This window comes from Phocoena sinus, chromosome 10 (genome assembly GCF_008692025.1).
Source record: "Phocoena sinus isolate mPhoSin1 chromosome 10, mPhoSin1.pri, whole genome shotgun sequence".
Lineage (NCBI taxonomy): Eukaryota > Metazoa > Chordata > Mammalia > Artiodactyla > Phocoenidae > Phocoena > Phocoena sinus.
Genome location: NC_045772.1, coordinates 4,098,257 through 4,124,087, shown reverse-complemented (window position 1 = coordinate 4,124,087; position 25,831 = coordinate 4,098,257). Strand labels below are relative to the sequence as shown.

The 25,831-nt window shown below is 42.9% G+C and overlaps 1 protein-coding gene across 6 annotated transcripts in view; it reads left to right on the top strand.

The window, feature by feature from the left end:
- Positions 1-25,831, top strand: part of ATXN10 (ataxin 10) — a 154,900-nt gene that overhangs the window by 31,929 nt on the left and 97,140 nt on the right. For all 6 annotated transcript variants that reach the window (XR_004351780.1, XR_004351782.1, XR_004351781.1 and 3 more), the window contains exons 4-7: positions 5,883-5,979; positions 8,193-8,351; positions 15,462-15,542; positions 23,569-23,734. Coding sequence is in view for 3 of the 6 variants with exons in the window: in XM_032645778.1 (XP_032501669.1) it covers positions 5,883-5,979; positions 8,193-8,351; positions 15,462-15,542; positions 23,569-23,734 (503 nt within the window). In the remaining 3 variants the exon portion in view is untranslated. The remainder of the gene's footprint in view (positions 1-5,882; positions 5,980-8,192; positions 8,352-15,461; positions 15,543-23,568; positions 23,735-25,831) is intronic.

Here is a 25,831-nt window from a genome sequence, read left to right as displayed (position 1 = left end):
TCATTATAGAGTGATTTTTAAAAACGAAAAGAAAAATAATCATTGTATATGCCGGCTACGTTAGGCAAACACTTGACTTTTTTCTAGTCATCCTTCAGTATTTGTGTGCATGGCTATGAATGTGTATTGCAGTTTTGTATCCTGCTTTAGTTTAGATTATAATGTGAATTCAGTTTTGAGGTTCTTGGTTCAGCATTTTGTCTTCAGAGTTTTTTATCTCAGTGTTTTGCTTTTTGGCCACAATTTCGCAACTCTTCTTTGAGCAGCCAGTTGTCGAGTTACTATGAGTAAGCGAATAGCACAGGCACATTACACGCCTCAACCTTTTTCATCTTTACGGCTGCTCTGCCTTTGAGCTATTGGAGCAGCAGCGACAGGCTTTGAAGGGAAGGCCTGGGTTCCGGAAAAGTCTGAGGACAGAGGACCCGAGCTCCAGGCCTGGGTCAGTAGGCCCATCCCTCCCTCCTAGCAAAGCAGGGATCTAGGAGGTTGAAGGTCTTTGGAAGTCCTCTTGCCCTTAAAAACATCTCCTGGTTGCTGCCTGGCCGGGATTTCCGTTAATAGAGCAGGAGCTTTCATTTCATCTCAGACTGTCCTGTGGCTCCTTTCCTTGATGAGCCGATTCCTGTTGCTGAGGAAGAGCCACTGCTTGTTTTTGCCTGTCTTGCTTCTGCCACTTGCAGGCTTCATGCCCCAGGCCAGTCACCTGACCTTCTGAGCTTCGGTTACTCTTTGCAAGAGGGGGATAATATTAACCCCGACCCCATACGGCTGTGGCGGGGGTTAGATGACATCTTACAGTTAGAACTGTAAGAACACAGTGTCTATCTAGCACCTAGTGAACACTGAACACATGCTAGTTATCACTGTTATTGTTACCTCACTCCTTGGTTCTTGATGCTTTATTCATGCTGGTCTTTTGTTCCTCAGAAGTGTCTCGCCTCTCTCCACTCAGGGTCTCATCACATGCTACTCTGTCTGTATGGACTGTCCTGGCCCCAGAGTAACCACTTTGAAAACAGCGAACAGTCGGGTGCAGGCACTGCTCCCTCAGCATGGGTGCCAGGCGGGGGTAGCTGGGGCCTGGCACGGAGGGCTGAGGCTGAGGCTTGTCGGGCGCTGGCTTTTAGTTGTGTGACCTGAGGAGGGGGCTGGGGCAGGGGTGGGCGTGCAGGGATTCACGGTAGCGTCTGTTCACTGCAAAGTGCACAAGTATTTTAAGTATTTACTTACCAGCATCGCATACCCGTGAGAACTGGCTGACTGTCCCGCTCTCCTCTTGGTGTGTGGGGTCTGGGGCCCTCTCCTGCTGCTGACTTGGGTGACGTGATAAAGATATCTGCCTACTGTGACAATTAAATAAGAACTTGTATAAAATAAAGCACTTGGAACCGTACATGTCGCGTTAGTGATTGTCTAATGTTGGGTGTCGTTCTGGTTACGGAGCTGTTGTTACCCGGCTTTGAGCTTAGCCCTCTGTGCTGTTTCGTGGTGCAGGGGCTGGGCGTCCAGAAACACATTTCTCCTCCGCTTTCAGTGAGGTTTAGCCAGTGAAGGATCTAGTGGGGACCAGGAGGCAGGGGGGGGAAGGGTGACTCGCCCCCTACTCGGGTCTCCCCTGGATGGTTCCCATTCCAGCTTCCTTCCCACTTGGAAAGCCTCCTAGTATTTCTTAGAGACACCACTGTTAGCTGGCCTGGGCCCTTCTTCCACGCGCCAGAGGTGCCAGCGGTAGCCTGGGCAGCCCCTTCCACAGAGGTCCGGGTTCCAGCTCTGCAGAGCCCCTCCAGGCTTCTGGGTTCTCACAGCCTTACCCTCTTCCCTTTGTGCCTCCAGTTTGAAGGGTGGTAGGTGGTGGTTTCCTGTAGCCTTAATCTCTGTTACCTCAGTGTTGCCTTTTTAGTTGAACTAATTCCATATATTAAATTTTCTTTGTTAAAGAACAGTTTGGTTTCTGTCTGTCTGACTTGGTCCCGACTGATTGAACTGTTCTTGTTTTCTAAGGCTTGTGCTTGATGCCATCTTCTCTCGCTTCCCCTGGGGCCCTCTTTCCCTTCCTCACAACTTCCCTCCCTCCCTCCCTCCCTCCCTCCCTCCCTTCTCTCCATCTGCACTGCCAGCTCGGGTACAACCAGGAGACACAAACCGCACTGCAATTTGAACAGGGAAAATTTTAAATAAAGAATTACTAACTATAACAAAGGCTTGAAATAACAGGGGATTGACTACTAAGAAGTAAAGAGAATGCCAAAGAACACAGGAATTGCAGATATAAGGAGCAGCCAGTGCCCCCAGGGCTAAGATGAGTGTCCAGGGAAGAGGCTCCCCTCCCCCTAGGCCTGAGATCAGGCCTGCTTGGAGAGGGCACGGCTGTGGCTCACTGGGTGGTGGTGAAGTCGCCGAGGGGTGGTGTTGGTGGAACTTGATGGAAATCCACCCTCTGGGGTGCAGGGGGGAGTCGTCCACAGAAAGCTTCCATGACTTGAAACTGGCTTCGAAGCATCCTGAGGAAGTTCCTAGCTCCTGGACACTGCTGGTTGGTCCTGCTGTGCGAGAGCTCCTCACTGGAGAAGCTGCAGGAGATGAACGCCAGAGAAACAGGAGAAGCATGGCCAGAGGACTACCCAGAACCAGGACGAGAAAAACTCCGCTCCCTGCAGCCCTCCAGTGCCCCTCCAGCGCCTCTACCCACGAGGCTGTACGTGCCAGCTGACAAGGGAGACCTTCAAAGGGCCCACCTTTATGTTTGCAGAGCAGGCAGCGAAGCTAAGAAGCAGTGATTGATAACTGGTGCTCAGTCAAGAGTAATTTAAATGCGGTCTGTTCACCGATGCAAAGAACTTGAGAGAACCTTTAGTTCCTAATGCATTACATTCTCACAAACACTTTGTTATTTTCTAGTTTTTGCCAGTGCGGTGGTTGTGTAGTTTTCCCGTGGGTTTGAGTGGGTTTTCTTGTGGCTTTCCCGTGGGTTTGAGTGCTTTTTCTTTTGTGTATGTGTGTGTGTGTGTATATGTATATATATATATATATATATATATATATGTATGTATGTATATATTGGGTGGGCCAAAAGGTTTCTTCAGTTTCTTCCGTACAGTGGCGGTAGTGGCACTCAGTTGTCTTTAACTTCATTCAAAACAATTTCGTTAAATTGTAGGTGACAGCTGTCATATCAGCATGCATTTAAAAAAAGTCTTATCAAAATTGGTGAATTTTTGTGTAGCCATTTTAATATCGAAGATGGAAGAAAAAAAGCAACATTTTTGGCATATTATGCTTTATTATTTCAAGAAAGGTAAAAACGCAACCGAAACGCAAAAGAAGATTTTGTGCAATGTATGGAGAAGGTGCTTTGACTGATCAGATGTGTCAGAAGTGGTTTGCGAAGTTTCATGCTGGAGATTTCTCGCTGGACGATGCTCCACAGTCGGGTAAACCAGTTGAAGTTGATAGCGATCAAATCGAGACATTAATCGAGAGCAGTGAAGGTTATACCATGCGGGAGATAGCCGACATACTCAGAATATCCAAGTCAAGCATTGAAACTCACTTGCACCAGCTTGGTTACGTTAATTGCTTTGATGTTTGGGTTCCACATAAGTTTAAGTGGGGGAAAAAACCTTCTTGACCATATTTCCTCATGCAGTTCTCTACTTAAACATAATGAAAATGTTTCAGGTTTTTTTGCCACATTGTGTGGCATGCAGAACTTTCCCAACCAGAGATCGAACCTGTGTCCTCTGCATTGGAAGCGTGGAGTCTTAACCACTGGACCACCAGGGATGTTCAAACGTTCCATTTTTAAAACAAGTTGTGATGGACGATGAAAAGTGGATACTGTACAATAATGTGGAACGGAAGAGATCGTGGGGCAAGCGAAATGAACCACCACCAACCACACCAAAGGCTGCTCTTCATCCAAAGAAGGTGATGTGTATATGGTGGCATTGGAAGGGAGTCCTCTATTATAAGCTCCTTGTGGAAAACCAAATGATTAATTCCAACAAGTACTGCTCCCAGTTAGACCAACTGAAAGCAGCACTCAACAAAAAGTATCTGGAATTAGTCAACAGAAAATGCATAATCTTCCATCAGGTTAGTGCAAGACCGCACATTTCTTTGATGATCAGGAAAAACTGTTACAGCTTGGCTGGGAAGTTCTGATTCATCTGCCATATTCACCAGACATTGCACCTTCAGATTTCCACTTATTTAGGTCTTTACAAACTTCTCTTAATGGAAAAAATTTCAATTCCCTGGAAGACTGTAAAAGGCACCTGGAACAGTTCTTTGCTCAAAAAGCTGAAGTTTTGGGAAGATGGAATTATGAAGTTGCCTGAAAAATGGCAGAAGGTAGTGGAACAAAAGGGTGAATATGTTCAATAAAGTTCTTGGTGAAAATGAAACATGTGTCTTTTACATTTACTTAAAAACCGAAGGCACTTTTTGGCCAACCCAATACATACATATATATATTTTCTGTGGAGATTTGGACAAACATACAAGGACATGTATCCATCACTGTAATATCATACAGAGAAGTTTCACTGCCCTAAAAATCCTCTGTGCTCCACCTGTTCACACCGCCTCCTGTGCCCCAGCCCCTGGCAGCCACCAGTCTTTTTACTGCCTCCATAGTTTTGCCTTTTCCAGAATGTCATAGAGTTGGAGTCGTACAGTCTGTAGCCTTTTCAGATTGGCTTTTCATTTGGTAATACGCATTTAATGTTCCTTTTCATGGCTTGATGACTCATTTCTTTTTAGTGCTGAGTAATATTCCACTGCCTGGACGGACCGCAGTTTATCCATCTAATGAAGGACATCTTGGTTGCTTCCAAGTTTTGGCAGTTATGAATAAAGCTGCTATAAACATTCACGTGCAGGGTTTTGTGTGGACATAAGTTTTCAGTTACTTTGGGTAAATACCAAGGAGTGTGATCGTTGGATTGTATGCTAAGAGTATGTTTAGTTTTGTAAGAACCACCAAACTGTCTCCCAAAGTGGCTGCACCGTTCTGCGTTCCCACCTGCAATGGATGAGAGTTCTGTTGCTCTACATCCTTGCCTGCATTTGTTGTCAGCAGTCTGGATTTTGTCCAGTATTCTGCAGTTTTATTTGGTGAAATAGTCTAAATGTGTCAACTAGGTTGTTACTAAATCTTATTTAAATCTTCTAAATATGCTGATTGTTTTGTCTGCTTATTTTATAATTTACTGGAAAGGTATATTATTATTGCCGAATTTAATTGTGGGTTTTTCTCTTCCCTCTATACTTTTGTCAGTTTTTCTTTAATATATATTTGAGACCATGTTATTAGGTGATTCCAATTTAAAATTATACCTTTCTGTGAATTCAGTAATTCTGAAATGACTTTAAAAAAATTTCCATTAATACTTTTTGCCTTAAAGTTTATTATGTCTGATTTTAAGTGGTTGTATGACTCCCTTTGTAGGCTGGTATTTGCCTCGTATATCTTTTCACCATTCTTTAACTTTCAATGCTTCGATAGCCTTATATTTTACATGTCTTGTTTTAAATTGTCTATTGTTAGATTTTAAAAGATCCAGTCTAAGAGCAACTGTCTTTCAATTGGAACACATATTCCAATGATATTTAATGTGATTACAGGTATATTTGTGTCTACAGTTACAGTGTTTTAAAGAAGTTAATTAATTTTGTATAAGTACATTGTTTTGGTAAGGCATTTTAATATTAACGTCATACCCAAAGTTTCATTGTGGTGAGAGACTTTTATAGTTAAAAGAAGCAAACAAGCTTCCTGTTTAATAACGTGGAGTATTTCTAACTAAGATGTATTTATTTGGTGTTTTGAAAAATTCTTTTAATCATGTATCTTTTTTGCCTTTATAAATCTTCAGCTTTTCGCTGTGGTCTGCAGTTTTTAGGCAATATTGCCTCACGGAATGAAGATTCCCAGTCTATTGTTTGGATGCATGCTTTCCCAGAACTCTTTTTGTGAGTATATTGATAGAGTTTTTCTGACTTCTGAAAAGATTGTGGTTATATCAATTCCCAAACAGGAGAAACTAACCTTTGGTGACAGAACTCAGGACAGCAGTTGCTCTTGGTGGGTAGTGGCGGGTGTAGTACTGGCCGGAGAGGGCACGAGGTAGACTCGTGGGTTCCTGGGAATGTTCTGTGTCTTGATCTGCGTGGTGGTCACGTAGGTATATGCACATCTCATTGGGCTGTACACGTAAGGTTTATGTCCTTCATTGTGTGTCAGTTTTTGCTTTAAGTAAATAAAAGTTTTGGTTAAAGTAAGGAATGCTGTTAAGAACACATTTTTTATAAGAAAAAAGCCATAAAATATTGAAGTATGGGCAGTGAATTAATCATGTGTTAATTGAGCATTTCTTATATGCTCGGCACAATGCTCTATGTTTTGGTAGATACGGAGAAGTATAAGATGTGGATAACCAATCTGTTTATGTAGATTGATTTATGGTGTACTTTCCCTGGTGATTTGCTACTGTGTTTTGACCAGCTGTGTTCATAAGAAATGGAGCATGGAGATGAAAGGTGAGCAGGTGATGGAGGAAGGATAGGTAATAGGAAAGGCCCCATCCTGGGGCAGGAGGCCTGGCTTCTAATCCAGGTTCTGTTGCCAACCAATGGGGTAACTTTGGTGGTGGCAACAATATAAGCAGCAGAGCAGCTGTCGTTTGAATGTCCAGAGCTGGGTCTTTTCTGTATATTTCCCGTCTTTTACCCTTTGCCCTGTGGGGCAAGTGGTACTGTCCCCATTTGGACAAATGAGGGAACTGACACTTATCACTGGTAAACGGCGTAGCTGGAACCGGAACCCCATGCTGCCCTCTGGATCCAAAGCCTACGCTCTTTAAATACCAGCTGCCTAAGTTCTGTGCTGCCTTCCCTGGTTGTATAGGTTTTCTGGGCTCATCTGTATGGTGTAAGGATCAGATAAACGCTAATGTTATCTCTAGCTCACTGAGCCTGTAACCGGTTCTCAAATTCCTGCAGATAATTAGAGTTGAAGGCATAAAATCTTTACAGTTAATAATAATTGAGCTTAGGTTGGAAGGAAAGAATTGTGGAATTCAAGCTGTAGAAATAAAAATTACTCATTTTTGAGAAATCATTCCTTTCAAACATTTTGAATACCTCATCTCTGCCAGGTTCTGAGCTAGAGGAATGGAATAAGGGTAACTTAGATATATTCACCACTCCCCCAAAGCCCGTGCTATAAGCATGTTGTAGTGTAAGAATTGATGTATTAATGACACAGGTGAAACCAGGTGTCACAGGGACACAGAGGAGAGGCCCTGAACAAGGCCGTCAGAGGAGTTTACTTGGCAATTACATGGTGGTTTTACATTCGTTATCAAATCTGGTGCTCACAGAAGCCCTCTGAGACAGGCCAAGGAGGTCTTGTTATTATATTCCACTTTTATGTCAGAAAACACACCGAAAGAGGTTATGTGACTTCACTCTATATGTGTTTGTGAGACGGATACAACCAAATTTGAATTCAGCTTTGGCAGGTACTGGCTTTGTGCCTTTGGGCAAGTAAAGTCAACACATTCTTCATCTATAATAAAGGATAAAACCTCCTCCAGAAGAGTATTAATGAAGTTTAAATGAAAGAAAAAAAGTCCTGCCATAGTGCATAACCCATAATATAATTGAAAATTGATAAATTAGTGACCTTTCTAAGATCACATAGCTGATAGGTGGGTTGAACCGGGAGTTATACGGAGGCTTTTGACTCCAAATTTTATTTCTTGCCAATATATCATCTTTCCCTTAAACATTCTGTCCCTCAGACTGTTAAAGAAATGTCTGTAGTCATTGAAGTATCATTTTATGCCTTTTGATTTTTTTTCTAACAAGAATGAACATTTTAATGCTTTATAACTGTAATCATTTTACCTTTTTCTTTAATCAGATTCTATTTGCTTTCTGCCTCTGACTCATAAGTGAACTGCAGCTTTTGTATTGGGTTCTCTGTGTCGTGACTAATTTTCAATTTGCTGTTTTTGCCATAAATTATGTACTTGTTTAAAAGTGTTGTAATTCTTCATTAAATCCTTAAAAATATCAGTATATACTGAACTTGTTAATGGGGTTATTACTATTTATGAGTTATAATCATGTTTTATCATGCTGCTAAGTTGGGCTAACACCCTGATTTCTTTATTTGGAAGGTCTTGCTTAAATCATCCAGACAAAAAAATTGTTGCCTACTCATCAATGATTTTGTTCACATCTCTTAATTCTGAAAGAATGAAGGAGCTGGAAGAAAACCTCAATATTGCGATTGATGTCATAGAAGCTCACCAGAAGCAGCCTGAATCGGAATGGCCGTGAGTATCTTGTTAGAAACGTGGCTGCTTAAACATCCTGACATCACTTTCCTGGTAGAGGTTTTAAGTAAAAGTTTGAATTATAACAATTGAACAGTAAGTTTAAGCTTAACATATGTTGAAAAACTAGGAAAAGGTCCCATTTCTAGCCTTTCTTGTTTGTAAATAAATATGTGCTTCTCTGATGTCCTTTCTATTCTGACTTCTGCTTTGGATGGAGTATATTTTTGATCCTCTCCCAAGATAATTTGTTCTATTTTCCATAAAGCTGGAGTATTACTTACAGGCCCTAAACGTCTTTGTGGCATTTTATGTTTCTGATTAGTGGGACCCCACCTCCCTCATAAAATATTAGCACAAAATTTCTGCATTTACAGAAATAGTAATTCTGCAAAAGAATTTAATTACAAATTTAAAGTTTATAGCTTAGAAGATATTAAATGTGATTGAGACTCTTCTTGTTATAAAGGTCTTTTCTTTGGTTCTTCCCTTGAGCAGATATAGGGTAAGAAAGTCAACACGATGAATTCTGAAAGTTGAGAATTTGCTTGTAACTTCGTGCAGCCCCTGGAATGGAAAGTATATTATATTTAGAAAAACAGTCCCAGCAACTAACATATAAAAACTCATGCATAATTGACAGCCATTTAAATGACCATTTTTGAGTTGCAAGAAAAAAATCTCCCTGTCACTGGCGTTCCATCGTCATTGCCTTTTGTATCTAATATTATTTGCCACCAGGATTATACACTCAATGTTATGCCATAAGGTGGTGTAGCAAAGAATTCCAGTTGTCTGTATGGATGTCCAGTCAGAACGCCTTTTTTCTGCCTGTATTGTAAACTGTGAGAGACAGTTCTTATCCTTTAAACAGTGCCAAAGTAAAAATGCTGCTATCTTTACTCACTAGTAGATGTTTACTATTTGTTGAATGAAAGAAAGAATAAATGGGTTTTACTCCTCATTGGTTTGACCTGAAAGCAGCATGAAGAACCAGACCCTAGCTCAAGGTTTAAGTTCACCCGAACTTCTTTCCAGAGAGGCTGCCGGAGCAGAAGTACCTGGGGAGCATCCCAGGAGGCACCACAGAAGTCAGGAAACTGAGCATTTGTTTTGATTTTTAGGTGAATGAGGAACCTTAGCTAAGGCACTGAACTTCTGTGGGCCTCTTCTTCCTTATTTCTAAAATGAAAGAATTGATTTAGGTTAGAAGTTTCCAGACTTCTGAATTTCGTGTCCCATATGTTATTTTAAAGGCATGTGGACATGGTTACAAACTCACTAGAATGGTTGGTTTGGCACAAGGACTGTTGGGTAGCGACACTGCCTGTCTTGCTGTCTACCTGTCTGAGCTTGAATGGCAGTACCTTAAGATGTCATTCTTGCCCTTTGCTCTGATAACTTTACCTTTTTAATTATATTTGGTTAAAGTGAACGAGCCAGTATTCAGTTCTGGTGACTTTTAAAGCATATGGCTTTGCATTTGACTGGTTACCTGGTGAGCACAAGCTTGACATCATTGCCAATCAGTACTTATCTGAATAACTCAAAAGTGCAAAGGAATGCTTAGGAGATTTACCTGGAAAATGAATAGTCCATCTGCACCTCTGTGGGTACCCAGAGTTTTTCCTGGGTTGATCCTGCACATCCGGGAGCTGCCTGTCTGTACTTCCCTGGTTTGGGGCCTGGCTTACACTGAGGAGTAGTGCCCGAGTGGCTTTGCTCTATCTTATTGAGGGCCCACCGTGAGACACTGCTGAGAGCACTGCCCGCCGTGTCACAAAACAAGGGGCTCTGGTTTCTCTGCAAAGACTAATTGCCCTTTTCATGAGGGATCTGATTTGCTTTTATCTTGGAAAACCCGTGGATTAGAAACTATTCCTGCTTTGTGCAGGCTTCTAGGAAATTCAGAAAACACGCAGATGCTTGCTTCAAACATTAATTAATTAATTCAGTAATTATTGATGGAGTTCTTGAAGTGTACCAGGTACTGTTCATGGCACTGGAGATTCAAAATTAATAAGACGTTACGTTTTAGTGAGAGACAGATAATGAACCTAAAACCCCAAATAAATGTATAACAAATGTCAGATAAATTGGAAGAAAAATACACAGAATGTGTACTAAGCTGTCCCTTAGAATGGTACTTGACTCATAGTAAACGCTGTATAGTATTAGCTAGTATTTTATTAGTAGTAATACAAATATGATTGGTACAGAAGACAGACAGTGGAAAAAACAAGAATCAATGTTGGGTCTTTTTTTTTTTTTTTTTTTTTTTTTTTTTGGGCCATGGCATGCGGGACCCCTGCAGTGGAAGCACGGAGTCCTAACCACTGGACCGCCAGGGAATTCCCATGTTGAATCTTTTTTTTCCTTTTCTTTTTTTGCCATAAGCGGGCCTCTCACTGTTGTGGCCTCTCCCGTTGTGGAGCACAGGCTCTGGACGCGCAGGCTCAGGGGCCATGGCTCATGGGCCTAGCCGCTCCGGGGCCCGTGGGATCTTCCCGGACCGGGGCACGAACCCGTGTCCCCTGCATCGGCAGGCGGACTCTCAACCACTGAGCCACCAGGGAAGCCCCTGAATCTTGATTAAGTACTCTGGTGAGGTGAGGTGACGCAGAGTAACTTTGTGCTACTTTAAAATTTGGAGGTCAAGGAAACCTTTCCCGAGTTGGTGACATTTGAACCGAGAACTGGGTAGCCATCATTGGAAGATCTGTGGGTAAAGGTGGAGACAGATTGGGAAGAACAGTCCCAGCAGTGAATACACAGGGTGCAAAGACCCCAAGGCAGAGGCCTCTGTCGCAGGACTAGGGAGACCAGGGTTTGGACAGTGTAGTGGGTGAAGGGGTACCTGGAGGCCAGTGATGTGGGGCTTTGTGAACCAGGAAAAGGCGATCGTTTTACTCTTTGCCGTGAGAAGCGATTGGGGAGTTTTAAGCAGTGTATGGAACGACCTGGTCTGTGTTAGTTAGTTATACATACTTACTTATTTTTGGCTGCGTTGGGTCTTTGTTGCGGTGCACAGGTGTCTCATTGCGGTGGCTTCCCTTGCTACGGAGCACGGGCTGTAGGCGCGTGGGCTTCAGTAGTTGTGGCGCAGGGGCTCAGTAGTTGTGGCTCGCGGGCTCTAGAGCGCAGGCACGGTAGTTGTGGTGCACGGGCTTAGTTGCTCTGCAGTATGTGGGATCTTCCCTGACCAGGGCTTGAATCCATGTGCCCTGCGCCGGCAGACGGATTCTTAACCACTGAGCCACCAGGGAAGTCCCTGGTCTTTGTTTCGAAGGCTCCCTCTGATTGCTGGACTGAGGTTGAGCTGTGGGGAGGGGAGAGGGAGGAATGGAGGCTGGGCTGCCTGTTAGGAGGCAGTTGTAGTTGTCAGGAGGCCAGGGTGGCTTAGATGAGGGTCGTCGCGGTGGGATGAAGAGGATGAATAGCTTGCGTGTGGTCTGCAGGCGGAGCTGATGAGGCTTATTGTGGATTCGATTTGGGGGTGAGGTGGGAGGGAGGAAGGCAAGGGTGGGAGCTGGGTTTTTGGCTTGTTTGAGTGAGGTGGGTGGAACAGTTTGGGGTGGGGCTAGGGGACATCAGGAGTTCGTTTTGACTGCGTTAAGTTTGAGGTGCCTTTTCTACATCTGAGTGGAGCTGTCCTGTGGCCTTGTTGACACGTATGTCATCCTGCATATGGGCAAGTATGATTGTAGGATAAATTCACGATTCACAGTTACTCGCAGAGAATGTGCTTTTATAATTTTGACAGACACTTCCAAGTTGTCCTTCATAGATGTTATACTAGTATATACTTCCCTTGGCAAATTTTGAGAGTAGTACCTGGTTTCCTTTATCATTGCTAACAGAGTGTGCTATCAAAATTTTGGATTTGCCACTTCTGCCAAGGTTTAAAATAGTATCATCGTATAGTTTTATTTTGTATTTTTCTTGTTATGAGGTTGAGCATCATTTTACATATTGAGGAGTCTAATTTTCTTTTATGTACATTCTCATTTTCTTCACCCATTTTTCTATTAGGATGGCAGTCTTTTCTATATATGTAGGAATATTTTTTAAATTAAGGATATTAGTCCTTTGTATGAAATAAAATCCAAATTTTTTTCTCCCTTTTTTGTCTTTTGACTTTGCTTCTGGCACTTTTCTTCATGTAAAGTTTTTGATATTTTAGTAGATGAAATGGCCGGTCTTTTTTAATGTCTTAAGATTTTTGATAATAGCTATAAAGGCCTTTTCTCCACTTAGGTTTTCTTCCAGTATTGTATCATTTCAGTTTTGATGTTTAAGTGTTTGATCTGCTTGGAATTTATCTTGGTATAAAGGTCCCAGCATATGGACCTACTTTCATTTTAGCTCCAGGTAATGCTGGTGGTCACAGCGACAGCACCGTAGTGGATCTTTCCTTTGTCTTTGCCCCATTCCCTGCACCCTTGACCACCCCTGTGTGTGGAAAACGTTTTCAATTCAAGTTCCACTTCTTCACCACACATTCCAGCATGTAGAGTAACTCTGTCCTTCGCTGAGTGTGTCTCAGTCTGCTAATTAGGCCATAAGATTTTATAAAAATATTGATCAGAATACAGTTACCATGCATTTTTTAGGGTATTTTGTTTGTTTAGGAGGAAATTCTCCAAAGTGCCTTTTATTTGCACAACCTGATTGAGTTGGGTTTGTTGTTTCTTGTCTGAAAACTGTTTCATATGTTTTGTCTGCTTTTGTAGTCCTTTAAGGTAGGAGGTCAGTTGTTCATCTGTTATGCCTGGAATTGGAAGTGATAGTTGGAGATTTTAACACTCACTTTTTAGCCACTGATAGAAGTAGACCAGCCTCAGTATAGATGTAGATGATCTCAGTAGTACTGAGATAGGTAGCCACCTTCACATGAGTCTGGTTTATAGAACATTTTCTCAACGCTTGGAAAAGTTACTTTGTTTTCAACTGTCTGCATTATGTTCACTAAGATAGACCATAGTCTGGGCTATAAAAAGTCTCAATGAATATGTGAAAAGGATTGGAAACATACGGAATATGTTCCCTGACCACAGTTAGCCTAGAAAACCATAGCAGGGTGATCTAGAAAAATTCTAAAGTTTTGGAAATCAGCACATCTAAATAATTGATTTGTCACAAAGGAAATCACAAGGCAAATTAGAAAATCTTTTGAACCGAAGGATAATGAAAGCATAAAATGTGTGGGATAAAGCTGAAGCAGGGTTGAGAGGGTAATTTATAGCTTTAAGTGTTTATGTCAGAAAAGTAGGTCTGAAATCAGGGACTTAAGGTTCTACTTTATGAAGACAGAAAGAGAAGAGTACAGTAAATCCTCAGCAGAAAGAAGAAAATAAAAGGACACAAGTCAATAACATGGAAAACAGGAAAAAAATAGAAAGGATTAACAAAGGCAAAGTTGACTCTTTAAAAAGATCAACAAAATTGATTAAGAAGAAAGAAAGAGCGCACTAATGACCAGTATCACGAAAGAAGGCGTGGTTGTCACCTCAGTCTTAATAAACTCAAAGCTTGGTGAAGCTCCCTTCAACTGACAGTTCTGCAGGCTGAGGGCTGTTTACAATAACATTCAAGGACATAAGTGTTAGGTCCCGAGTCCCTCTGTAAACCCTGGTAGTATTTTACTGTTTATAATTCCCTTAGTACATTGCTTTTCTTTCTTTCAAGCAGTCTTTTCAAGTCCTTTTGTGTCACCTCTAATTTAAATGCTCTCCCTTCCCTCTGCAACTAGGGATTCACTGAGCTCCTGATTCTCCTGTCCCATCCATCGCCCCTCTTCCCTGCAGCCCTCTAGTTAGATTAACTTTGTTGTTTCTGTAATCCGTGACGTGTGCCTGTGTGCTGCACCTAAGACATTTTTCTCTAATTATCTCTCTATGCGTGTGTCTTTCTCCACCCTTAGAGTTTGGAATTACGGCTTGGGACCTAGCCCCTCGCACACAGTATTTGGCACATTGTGTTTTTGAATGAATGTTCTTGTGGGAAAATGTTTTGAGCTCCAAATAGGTGAATTGTGGATGAGCTTCAGGGTCACAGTTTTGTACACCTGGCGTGATGTGCATGAACTTCTGTTGTCGCTGTTTGATGACCTACCTAAATTGACGTGGACATTGAGAATTTTGCATATTACCCATTATTGTTGGAAATATTTTACATCAGTGCTGGTCACTTATTTGAAAGGTTGTGGGAGAAACAGAACATGTGTCTAGGTTTTGTGTTTGTGTGAAGTGACGCTGTGTCGTGGTAGTTAACATGCCTCATTTGGCTACTGTACTTAAAGGCATACTTTTGTTCTGTTATTTATTAAGAAGTGATTAAATAAACCGTGTTTGTCAATATAAGCGCTTTACTGTCATGCTTATTCATAACCTTGGTTATGAATAGTATATTCCTTAGTTCTTAAGTCTTCAGATGCCCTCTGGTAAATATGATTCAGAATTAATTAATAGTACTATTCAATCTTCTTAGGTGTCACAGTGGTACTTTGAAGAAATATGCTTGTAATCTTTGCCTCAAGGGTTTCCCCAAGTTGATCTCTAAGTTTCGATGAGTGCATTGCTTGACAGTGAGGATGTTTTCTTGGTAACTTGAGAGCTCTTAAGGAGTAGATAATCAAGCCAGTATTCATTACTGTGTTGTTGGCGTATGTTTAAATAAGAAGTATGACATGTCTATTTCTCTGGTTAATTTTAGCACTAAGTTTCTGACTAAAACAATTTAATATGTTTTATTATACCTGAACTTGTAGCTAAATTTCATATTATTGTTTGAACTATAGTGAACTATTTTTCTTTCTCAACTTAGATAAAAACTATACTAGGCCCTTTCCTCCAGTTGAATAAATTTGAATCATTTCAATACATTTTTCAGAAGTAAAATCGGAGAAAAATATTTTGAGGGTTTTCATTCTCTTTTAGCTGCTAATAGAAAAATAGTATGTGAACCTCTAAAACATTTGAAGATTACGGCTAATCAAAAATTCAATAAACAGGAGTACTTTTATGTATAAGGTATGCCTATAAAGCAGATAAGGCCATGTCTGTTTTACTATGTTTGTAGTAACCAAACCTTTCCCTCCTTTTTTCTTAGGTTCTTGATTATTACAGACCATTTTCTGAAAAGCCCGGAATTGGTTAAAGTCATGTATGCCAAAATGAGCAATCAAGAAAGGTAACCAGTGTGGTTTCGAGTATTCCGCATTCCATATAGAGTATTCCGTACGCATGACTGAAAAACTGTGGCTTCTTAGTTGGCACAAAATCTCTAAATACACGTTTCTGTGTCAGTAATGGTTTTAAATTGGTTGGTTAACGTTACAGCGCAGCCGCAACAGGCAGTGATTTACGTAGGGTTGCAGAATCCAGGTTGGCGCCATTATTCAGTAAAACCGTATTAAAAAATGTTAAGAACAAAATGTTACGCTTGTCCCTCGATTTTATAAAAGTAAATCATGCAGCTGTGTATTACAGCTGCATAGGTGAAATGTGCTCATTTGTTCACATCCCTGCTGTCATGATTTGGGATACATTCTGCTAGGCTTATAGTTTTCCAGTAGATATTTTAGACTGAAAGAAAATCAGTACCTCTCTGTGACCTTCACTGGCCGAGTAGGGGAAGAGCAGTGCCCTCTGAGCCCAGAGACCTTAGTACTTTGGCTCTGTGCTTTGTTGTCATAGTAACTCTTTATGTGACCTTAGCCAGGTCTTTCACCTTGTTTGGATTCAGTTTCTTGACATGTAAAATTAGAGGATTGAATAAAATGATTCCTAGTACTCGGTCCATTCCAAGAGTGTATGTTTTTCCTAACCTGATTGGAAATGTTGCCTTAGGAAAATAAAACTTACTCAGAAGGCACAGATCTAATGATCAAAAACCGTAAAAAATGTTAATCTTTTGATTGTAGTCACAATTTTGATAATTGCTGTGGTTTTGAAATTCTTTCTGTACATTTGGGTTCCAACAGTTAATCTTTGTGCACTCCTTTGTAGTCTTGTTAAGTAGTGTGTTTTCCTTCTTTAATATCTTTAACAAAAAGGAAAAGTTTGTGCTTTTAAAGTCAGTTTAGATGCCATATTTATAAATCCAGTACCCTCTGCCACCACTGTCATATGCCTACTTCTCTTGCAAAAAAAGAATTAAAATAAGTAATATGAAGAATAGTGCTATAAATTAGTAAGTTGCTTTGCAGTAAGGAACATCCGAAGGCAAGAGAATACACAGTTTAATATTCAAGTCTGTATTTTCCATATTCCTGTCAGCTGATCTATTGTTAACCGATCCGTTTCCTAACGAAATGAGGATGACAAACTAAACATTGTCCATTTTTATTTATACAGAACTTGTAGCCACGGCTTTCCTACTTCATACAAACTCCTTACTCAGCTGCCACCTCTTCCCCGTCCTCTGTTTTTCTTCCACAGGAGAAGTGCTTTTGTCTCATCACGTCGTCTGTTACACATTGTGTCACGTCACATACCTGCTTGCCGTCGTGTGACACTAGCGTTAGATCGTTAGCTCTCTGAGGGCCAGGATTTGGTCTTTCTTATTCTGTGGTGTCCACATTTCCTAGCCAGTGCGTGGCACGTAACAAGCGCTAAAAAAAGTTTTTGAATGAAAGCTTGTGTAGACGAATGAATTTTTCTTACTCATGAAAAGTTTTATCTAGTGTATTCATTAATGTAACATCACCTGCTGGATTGGAAACCTCAGTTATCCCCACCTCCTCCTCCACTTGCCGCTTTACACTGGTCAGTAAGCCTTACCGAGCGTATCACCTTAGTATGTTGTGAACTCGCTCGCTTGTCACAGCTCTGGTTTACATGTCACCTTTGACTGGACTTTGGCTACAGCCTGTTTAAAAACTGTGATAAAATACACATTATATAGAATTTGCCATCGCGCCCTTTTTAACGCGCCGTTCAGTCGTTTAAGTGTATTCACGCTGTTGCGCAACCAGTCTCCAGAACTTCTCATCTTGTAAAATGGAAACCGTACCCATTAAACAACTACCCCCGTTTCCCCTGCCCCCAGCCCCTGGCAACCACCACTCTACTTTCTGTCTCTGTGAACTTGACTCCCCTAAGTACAGTCGATGCTTGAACAGTGCAGGGCTCAGAGGCACTGAACACCAGCGTCAGAAACCCGAGCGTAACTTGCAGTCGACCTCCGCATCCGAGGGTCCTCTGTGCCCTCGGATTCAGCCAACGGCAGATCCTGTAGTACCGTAGTGCCTGTTTATTGAAAACATTCCACGTACACATGGACCCACACAGTTCAAATCCATGTTGTTCAAGGGTCAGCTGTACCTCACGTAAGTGGAGTCACACAGTATTTGTCCTTTCGTGACTGGCGTATCTCACTTAGCACAGTGTCCTTAAGGTTAGTCCATGTTATAGCACGTGTCAGCATTTCCTTCCTTCCTGAGGCTGAATAAAATTCCACCGTATGTATTGACATATGTCACATTCTGCTTGTCTAGTCGTCCATCGATGGACCACAGGCTTGCTCCACCTTTCAGCTACTGTGAATGATACTGCTGTGAACAGTACTGATTGTTCTAATTTTTGTTTTTCCCTCCTCCTCTGTCATCTACTGAACTGCCTGCATGGGTCTTGCCCTGCCATTTAGTGGCGTGTGTAGCTTGTTACAGGATGCAGTTAGACTCCATGGTGTGGTGTTCAAGGCCCTTTTTAAACGTAGCTTCAGTTCCAGCTCCTCATTCTCCCCCAGTCACCACACTGTAGCTGCACAGAACTCCTCTCAGTTTTCCAGGCTTCCCCTTTGGCTTCATGCTTTTGTGTGTGTCCTTTTCTCTGCCCGAAATGTCCTGACTACCCCCTCTCCCTCTGGTGAATACACACTCGTGCTCTGTTGGCCCTTTTCAGATACTGCCTGCTTTCTGCTGGCGCTCCTGACTTTCCCAGGCAGTTCTTTGCATCCTCACCTGCACGTTTATCATGATAATTTGCTTTTCTGCTCGAATATGTATTCTTCAAGGACAAAAACCGAATCTTGTGAGTTCTCTGTTCTTAACACCCACCAGAATCAGTGCTGGAACAGTGTTGGAATGGAAAACTCTACTAATATCAAACACTTACTGAAGCCTGTCTGTAAGACACCATCTCTGTTGATACTGTAGACAGCAGATGGCTCCGTCAGCCAGGAGGAGGTGGTGTGCTGCCATGGACCTCGCGGGTGTTGGCCGGTTCCGGTGGAGCTCACTGTGGGAACTGCTGAGTCTGCTTACTTGTCTTTGCTCAGGGGCGGGAGGAGGGGATGGGGTCTTGGCAGGAGCGCTCAGAGTTCTGCGGCCGAGTAGAGGCTGCTGGGTTCCCTGTTGACTCGTTTGGGGCAATGACAGATAATTCTTTGTTCAGAGTGGAACGTTGACAGAATAATAGGATTGAAAAGATACGCTTTTCTCAACAGGGATGTATAACGAATTAACCTCTCCCCTTGCACCTGGAATGGTGCTACACACCATCCTGTGAGTACCCAGAAGACAGTCAGGACATTTTCTGTGTTCTGTGGTTCAGATGAGGGACTGCACTGGAGATTTCTGGGGGACCTTTGTGGTGTCTCTGCTGGGAACACACACCAGAGGCTCCTGAGGCAAGCCCAGGCTGTGGCCCCAACCTGCTGAATCAGAGTATATGGTCTCGTTGGGGCTGTTAGATTTAAAACGCTTGAGGCTCAGTCAGCAAAGCAAGCAGTGTATTCATTAAGCACCTGCTGGTGGTCCCTGGGTCCCCAGGGTGCACAGTCCCCACCCGCCCTTAGTGTGGGCGCGTAGGGAGGGGGAGCGCCGTGTGAGCTCGGGAGCTCTTTTCGTGTGCTGCTTCTTTCAGTTGTCACAGTTAGTTGACGGCTTCACCCTGGTAGTTTATTTGGGCAGATTACTTGGTGAAGATACTTTGGATACAGGGTCAAAATCAATTCACATGGTGTGATTCAGCAGAAATGAGAGCCTGTGTTTATACAATTTTCTTGTCCCCCTTCCCAGCAAATTGGAGTAATATTGAATTAAACTAGCTGCTCTTGGAAACCAACTTTTGTAGTTTCCAGGTTTATAATTTGTATAGCATGGTGGTTAAGAGCAGAGGCTAGCTGTGCCACTCACTACTTTGGGCAAGTTACTTTTTGGAACTCTGTTTTCATCTGTAAAATGAGGATAATAATGGTAGGCACCCCCTGAAATTGTCGTGGTTACTGACTGGAATGTATAGAAAGCTCTCAGTGCTGGCATGTAATTGTCACTCAGTAACTGTGAGTGGCCATTTTCTGCTTCCATATTTCTGCTGTTATTACTACTTCTCCTCTGATGATCTTGACTTTTTCCTCCAGGTAGCATCACTGTTACGTATGAAGGCAACATACAGCCATTGTCATTTAATCCTCAAAAAGACCTTGTGAAATAGGCATTATTCTTGCCATTTAGGTATTTGCCCTGGGTTACAAAGGCAGCAGAGGTGGTATTTGAACTCTTGTCTGTATGATGCCAAATCACTGATCATTTGCCCTGTAACGCACTAGCTTCTTATATCTGTAATTTATGAAGGGACTAATGAGATTAATTCAGCAACAGCTGTCTGCCTGTATCTTGGTTAGCCTGTTTTCCAGGTTAATAAAAGTTTTGGCCTTTGTGGCATGCCGTTCTACAAATTATACAGGTGGAGTAGTTATTCAGAATTTGTTGGAGATGTCAGTCTTTGAATTACAGATATTTTATTTCCAGAATTATAGGATATTGTTTCCTGCCCTAGAACGCTCATGAAACTCCCTCTCTCACTCTTTCCCCCTCCGCCTTTGCCCTTCACTCTCATAAAAAACTTACCTGTTTCAAGATGGTGCAAGCATGGCTTTTGAAATTGTAGACTGCATCAATTTAAGCATAACTTTTTTTTTTGTGGTACGCGGGCCTCTCACTGCTGTGGCCTCTCCCGTTGCGGAGCACAGGCTCCGGACGCGCAGGCTCAGCGGCCATGGCTCACGGGCCCAGCCGCTCCGCGGCACGTGGGATCTTCCCGGACCGGGGCACGAACCCGTGTCCCTTGCATCGGCAGGTGGACTCTCAAACCACTGCACCACCAGGGGAGCCCAAGCATAACTTTAAAATATAAATCTTGCCGTAGAATTTTCTCCTAAAATCCTTCACGTGTACATTGCTGTCAATTTTTTTATGAAACAGGAATCATCATTTTGAGGACAGGGTATGTAACTGTTCAGTCCGAAGTGAATTAGAAGTAGGACACTAATGACAGCCAGTGATTGAGAGAGAAAATTATAGAGTGACTCTTAGTTGAGTGGTGTGTCTGTCGAGCCTGAGGCAGCTCAAGTGATGATTTCTGGTTTAAAGGAAGTGAGACTGAAGTGTAATAATTTTAGACAGCTAGTCTCTGACCTCTTTGACTGGGTTGGTTTGTTTTCTCCCCCCCCCCCGGTTAAATTATTTATTTATTTAGTTAGTTTTGGCTGCGTCAGGTCTTAGTTGCGGCACGGGATCTTTTGTTGTGGCATGCGGGCTTCGGAGCACGTGGGCTCGGTAATTGCAGCATGTAGGCTCTCTAGTTGAGGCTCTTGGGCTCAGTAGTTGTGGCGCGTGGGCTTAGATGCCCCGCGGCATGTGGGATCTTAGTTCCCTGACTGGGGATCAAACCCACGTCCCCTCTATTGGAAGGTGGATTCTTTACCACTGGACCACCAAGGAAGTCCCTGACCGGGTCTTCCTACTTTTGCATCCTTCACTCTTGAGTGAATGGATTTGTTAGACCACTTGTGTTCTGTTATGTTTTCAAGGAAGTATTTAGTGTGGTTCCCCCGAGACTGGAAGAAGTAAGACATTCCACATTATGTCCCATTTTCCCTGACTGCAGTACTTTTCAGTACATATATGTTTTCTGGCATAGAAGTGGGGATGGCGAATGAAATGCACAATCAAAATATGTGTTTCTGAAAGAAAATTTCCTACTTGAATTATATGTCCTGTGTGTGATTCCTTTATTTTATGAGAAGGATTTTTTGTTTTGTTTTGTTTTTTGTTTTTCTTTTACTTGGCCGTGCCATGTGGCTTGTGGGATCTTAGTTCCCCAACCAGGGATTGAACCCGGGCCCTCGTCAGTGAAAGTGCAGAGTCCTAACCACTGGACTGCCAGGGAATTCCCGAGAAGGATAGTTTTTGATGGTGGCTAGAAGTAAAGGGAGTTGGAGAGTTAGATGGGGATTCTGGGTGGGAGAGCCCCATATATCAGACTAAAGTTTTTGGACCCACTCCTTAACAGTGGGAGCCTTTAAAAGTTTTTATTGGCAGATGACTTAATATAAGTACAATCATTTAATGAAGTATAATTTATTCTCAGGTAATATTCAAGCTTGGTTTGTATTTTTATATTTTAAAGATTCATTTCTGATTTTTTTCCCCTTTTTTTTCTTCCCAATCACTCATTCCCCATCTCCTTAGATCTCCCATCTTGTAATCACCTGACAGAGTGTAGAGGTGCATCTCCTGAGCCAGGGAGAAGTCTGAGGGAAGCACTGCCCCTGGGTGACTGTGTAAAAGCAGGCAGGAAATCTGCATTGACCTTACCTCTTGGGACCACCTTCCAGGTCTCCCCCCGTCAGCTGGTCTCCTTGGACCCCAGGGCCTTCCTGTGGCTGCTGGACAGCCTGGATTACCACCACCCCGTGGCCCACCTTTTGTCCCGACCCCATCTGACTCCTTCAGGATCTGCTCCTTCCTTGTTCAAGATCTGCCTGGTGTTTGGTCCTTTCCCCCAGTTATGACCTGTCTCATTCCTCTTCACCCTGTTCTGGGTAGTAGTCCACTGGGTGCTGAACTCCCTAAAGCCAGGGACCACGACTTCTTAGGCCTCGAAGTAACTGCCAGATTACAAAGAATATTTTTAGAGCAGACATTTGGGTTCCTCTTGAATCATACGCGCTAGGCAGCCTCTTCCCTAGCATTCCCGGAGGATCGTCCTGCTCGGGGAAGGTGGGAGGCCTGGCTCTGGGCCAGAGCACCCTGTTCATCTTCAAAGATCATATGTGAGTTCGAGAAAACAAACATACCCCAGTACTGAACTACTTGTTGTTCTTTTGTGCTCAGTCGAAGGGATTGTTTGTTTTGTTTTGGATTAATCATTTCTATAAGAAATCTGAAGTTTTAGGAGCTCTGAAAATTGCTAAGGTCTGTGGGTGACATTAACAGACTAATCATCTTTGCCAGCCTTTGGCTAAAATACAGGAAGAGTTCAGCACGTTTTATTTTCTACTTGAAGCAGTAACCAATTCTTTTCTCTTAGTGAGACATGCTCCCTGCCTAATACAAGTATATTTTCCCCCATTTGCTGAGCATTTTAGATATTTGTATCACTTCTGATATAGAAATACATGAGAATTATGCATATCAGAAAAAAATCCCCATCAGAATGTGATTTGGAGAAACATCCTGCTTGATTTATGCTGGATAGACTGTTCTGTGTATGACTTGTTTTTCCTGGGAGAAGGAAAGAGGTTGTTGGCTAGAAATATGTAAGTGATCGTTTAAACATTGAGGGAAAGATGGCATAGGTTTGGTCTTCAGATTTGTGTTCTTTGTAAAGTAAAATAATGAAACAAACAAAAAACGCAACCTTCACGAGACAGATAGTACAATGAGTGGGTAAAGCATTTGGCCCAGGAGACAGAGATTGAATCCTGTGTTTGAACCCTGCCGCAGCAGCTCAGTATGTGTGACACTGACGGGTAAATTGATTAGCCTTACTAGGCCTTACTTCCCCCTTTGCTCTTGGGGCTGTTGACGGTATCTGCCTCGTGAAGGTTTTGTGTAGATTGAATGAGGAAATGTATGCAAAATGTTTAGCTCTGTAGTAAATAGTGAATGAATGTTAGCCCACTTAACCTTGCTGTTGTTATAGTAGATGTAAATACTGTGAAACTTAATTTGACAACATTTCTGAAATGTGGAATTATTCCAGTGCTGAAAGTAATGGATATAAAAAGGTGCTTGTTTCTGTAACCAAATCACATCAAAGAAATCAAGATTTAAAAAAACAGGCAGTTGATGAAGATTTATTGTATTCACAAAAAATATGTTTTCCCGAGCTGGACATTATAAACGAGTGAGGAATTTAAAAATAAAAGTATTCTCTTAAAGTGGCTTCAGTATTACATATTCATGTAAAAATCTTTTGTTTTATAGGGTTACGTTGTTAGACCTTATGATAGCCAAAATAATGGGTGATGAGCCACTGAGCAAGGATGAGATCCCTGTGTTTTTGAGCCATGCCGAGCTGATTGCGAGCACGTTTGTGGATCAGTGCAAGACTGTGCTGAAATTGACCTCTGAGCAGCATGCTGAGGATGAGGTAAGAGAACAGACGGATTTTCTAACTCAGCTAGGTCCTCTAAGGACAAAGGCTTTAAAAACTATTACAGGGACTTTCCTGGTGGCACAGTGGTTAAGAGTCCGCCTGCCCGTGCAGGGGACACAGGTTTGAACCCTGGTCCGGGAAGATCCCACATGCCGCGGAGCAGCTAAACCCGTGCACCACAACTGCTGAGCCTGCACTCTAGAGCCTGCAAGCCACAACTGCTGAAGCCCACATGCCATAACTACTGAAGCCTGCGTGCCTAGAGCCTGTGCTCTGCAACAAGAGAAGCCACCGCAATAAGAAGCCCGTGCACCGCAGCGAAGAGTAGCCCCCGCTTAACGCAGTTAGAGAAGGCCTGCACGCAGCAACAAAGACCCGACGCAGCCATACATACATACATACATACAATTATGTAAGTAACGTATCTGCTGCATGTTGGTGGGTGCACTGCCTCTCTAAAATTCCTATGTAGGGGCCTTTGGGACGTGATTAGGTCATGAGGGCCCTCATGAATGTAAGTAGTGCTCTTATAAAAGACACCCCAGAAAGATTCCTTACCCCTTCCACCTTGTAAGGGCACAGCGAGAAGTTGGCCATCTGAAGCCTAGAAGAGGCCCCTCCCCAGAACCCAACCACGCTGGCACCCTGATCTTGGGCTTCCAGCCTCCAGAACTGTGAGAAGTAAATGTTTGTTGTTTATAAGCCACCCTGTTTGTTGTATTTTGTCATAGGAGCCTGAGCTAAGACAGTATCCTTATTTTAGAACACTTACGAAAATACAGAAAAGGGAGAACAGTGCCCTTACTCTTACCGTCCAGAGTTAATGACTTAAAATAATAGTTAATATATTTTTCTAGGCAAATAACATCAAATACATGCATGCATACATACACACATACACAAACATATATATATATATTAAAAGTGAAATCATTCTGGGCTTCCCTGGTGGCGCAGTGGTTAAGAATCCACCTGCCAATGCAGGGGACACGGGTTCGATCCCTGGTCTGGGAAGATCCCACGTGTCGCGGAGCACGTGAGCCCGTGTGGCACAACTACTGAAGCCCGCACACCTAGAGCCCATGCTCCGCAACAAGAGAAGCCACTGCAATGAGAAGCCCGCGCACCACAACAAAGGGTAGCCCCTGCTTGCTGCACCTAGAGAAAGCCCGCGCGCAGCCACGAAGACCCAGTGCAGCCAAAAATAAATAAATTAATTAAAAAATGAAATCATCTGTACCACCAATTTGTAAGTTCCTGTTTTTCCTTCTGAATGTGTGTAAGTTGCATGAGGGCAGAAGTTTTGACTGTTATGTTCATAGAACTGTGTACATAGTAGGCACTTTAGTGAATATTTGCTGAGTGCACAAACAAGCAATACATAGTGGATGTCTTTTTTTTTTTTTTTTTTTTTTTTTTTTTTGCAGTTCGCGCGCCTCTCACTGTTGTGGCCTCTCCCGTTGCGGAGCACAGGCTCCGGACGCGCAGGCTCAGCGGCCACGGCTCACGGGCCCAGCCGCTCTGCGGCACGTGGGATCTTCCCGGACCGGGGAACGAACCCGTGTTCCCTGCATCGGCAGGCGGACTTTCAACCACTGCGCCACCAGGGAAGCCCTGGATGTCTTTTTAAAATGCCGGTGTAGGGCTTCCCTGGTGGCGCAGTGGTTGAGAGTCCGCCTGCCGATGCAGGGGACACGGGTTCGTGCCCCGGTCCGGGAAGATCCCACATGCCGCGGAGCGGCTGGGCCCGTGAGCCGTGGCCGCTGAGCCTGCGCGTCCGGAGCCTGTGCTCCGCAACGGGAGAGGCCACAACAGTGAGAGGCCCGCGTACCAAAAAAAAAAAAAAAAAAAAATGCCGGTGTAGCATTCTGTGTAAAGAATTTACCATGATTATTTGTCTGTAGTCTGTGTCTTTGTAGTTATGTCTTCATACATTTTAAAATTCTCCTCGAGCCTACCCTAGATCATTTAGGTCTTTTCTTTACTAAGGAGATGGACATTAGCTTACAGTAATTCTGTTTCCCTCCTCTTTAATTCAGGAATCCTCTTTATTTTTGTCTGCTCCTTCCTTCCCTTCTGTCTTAAAGTTAG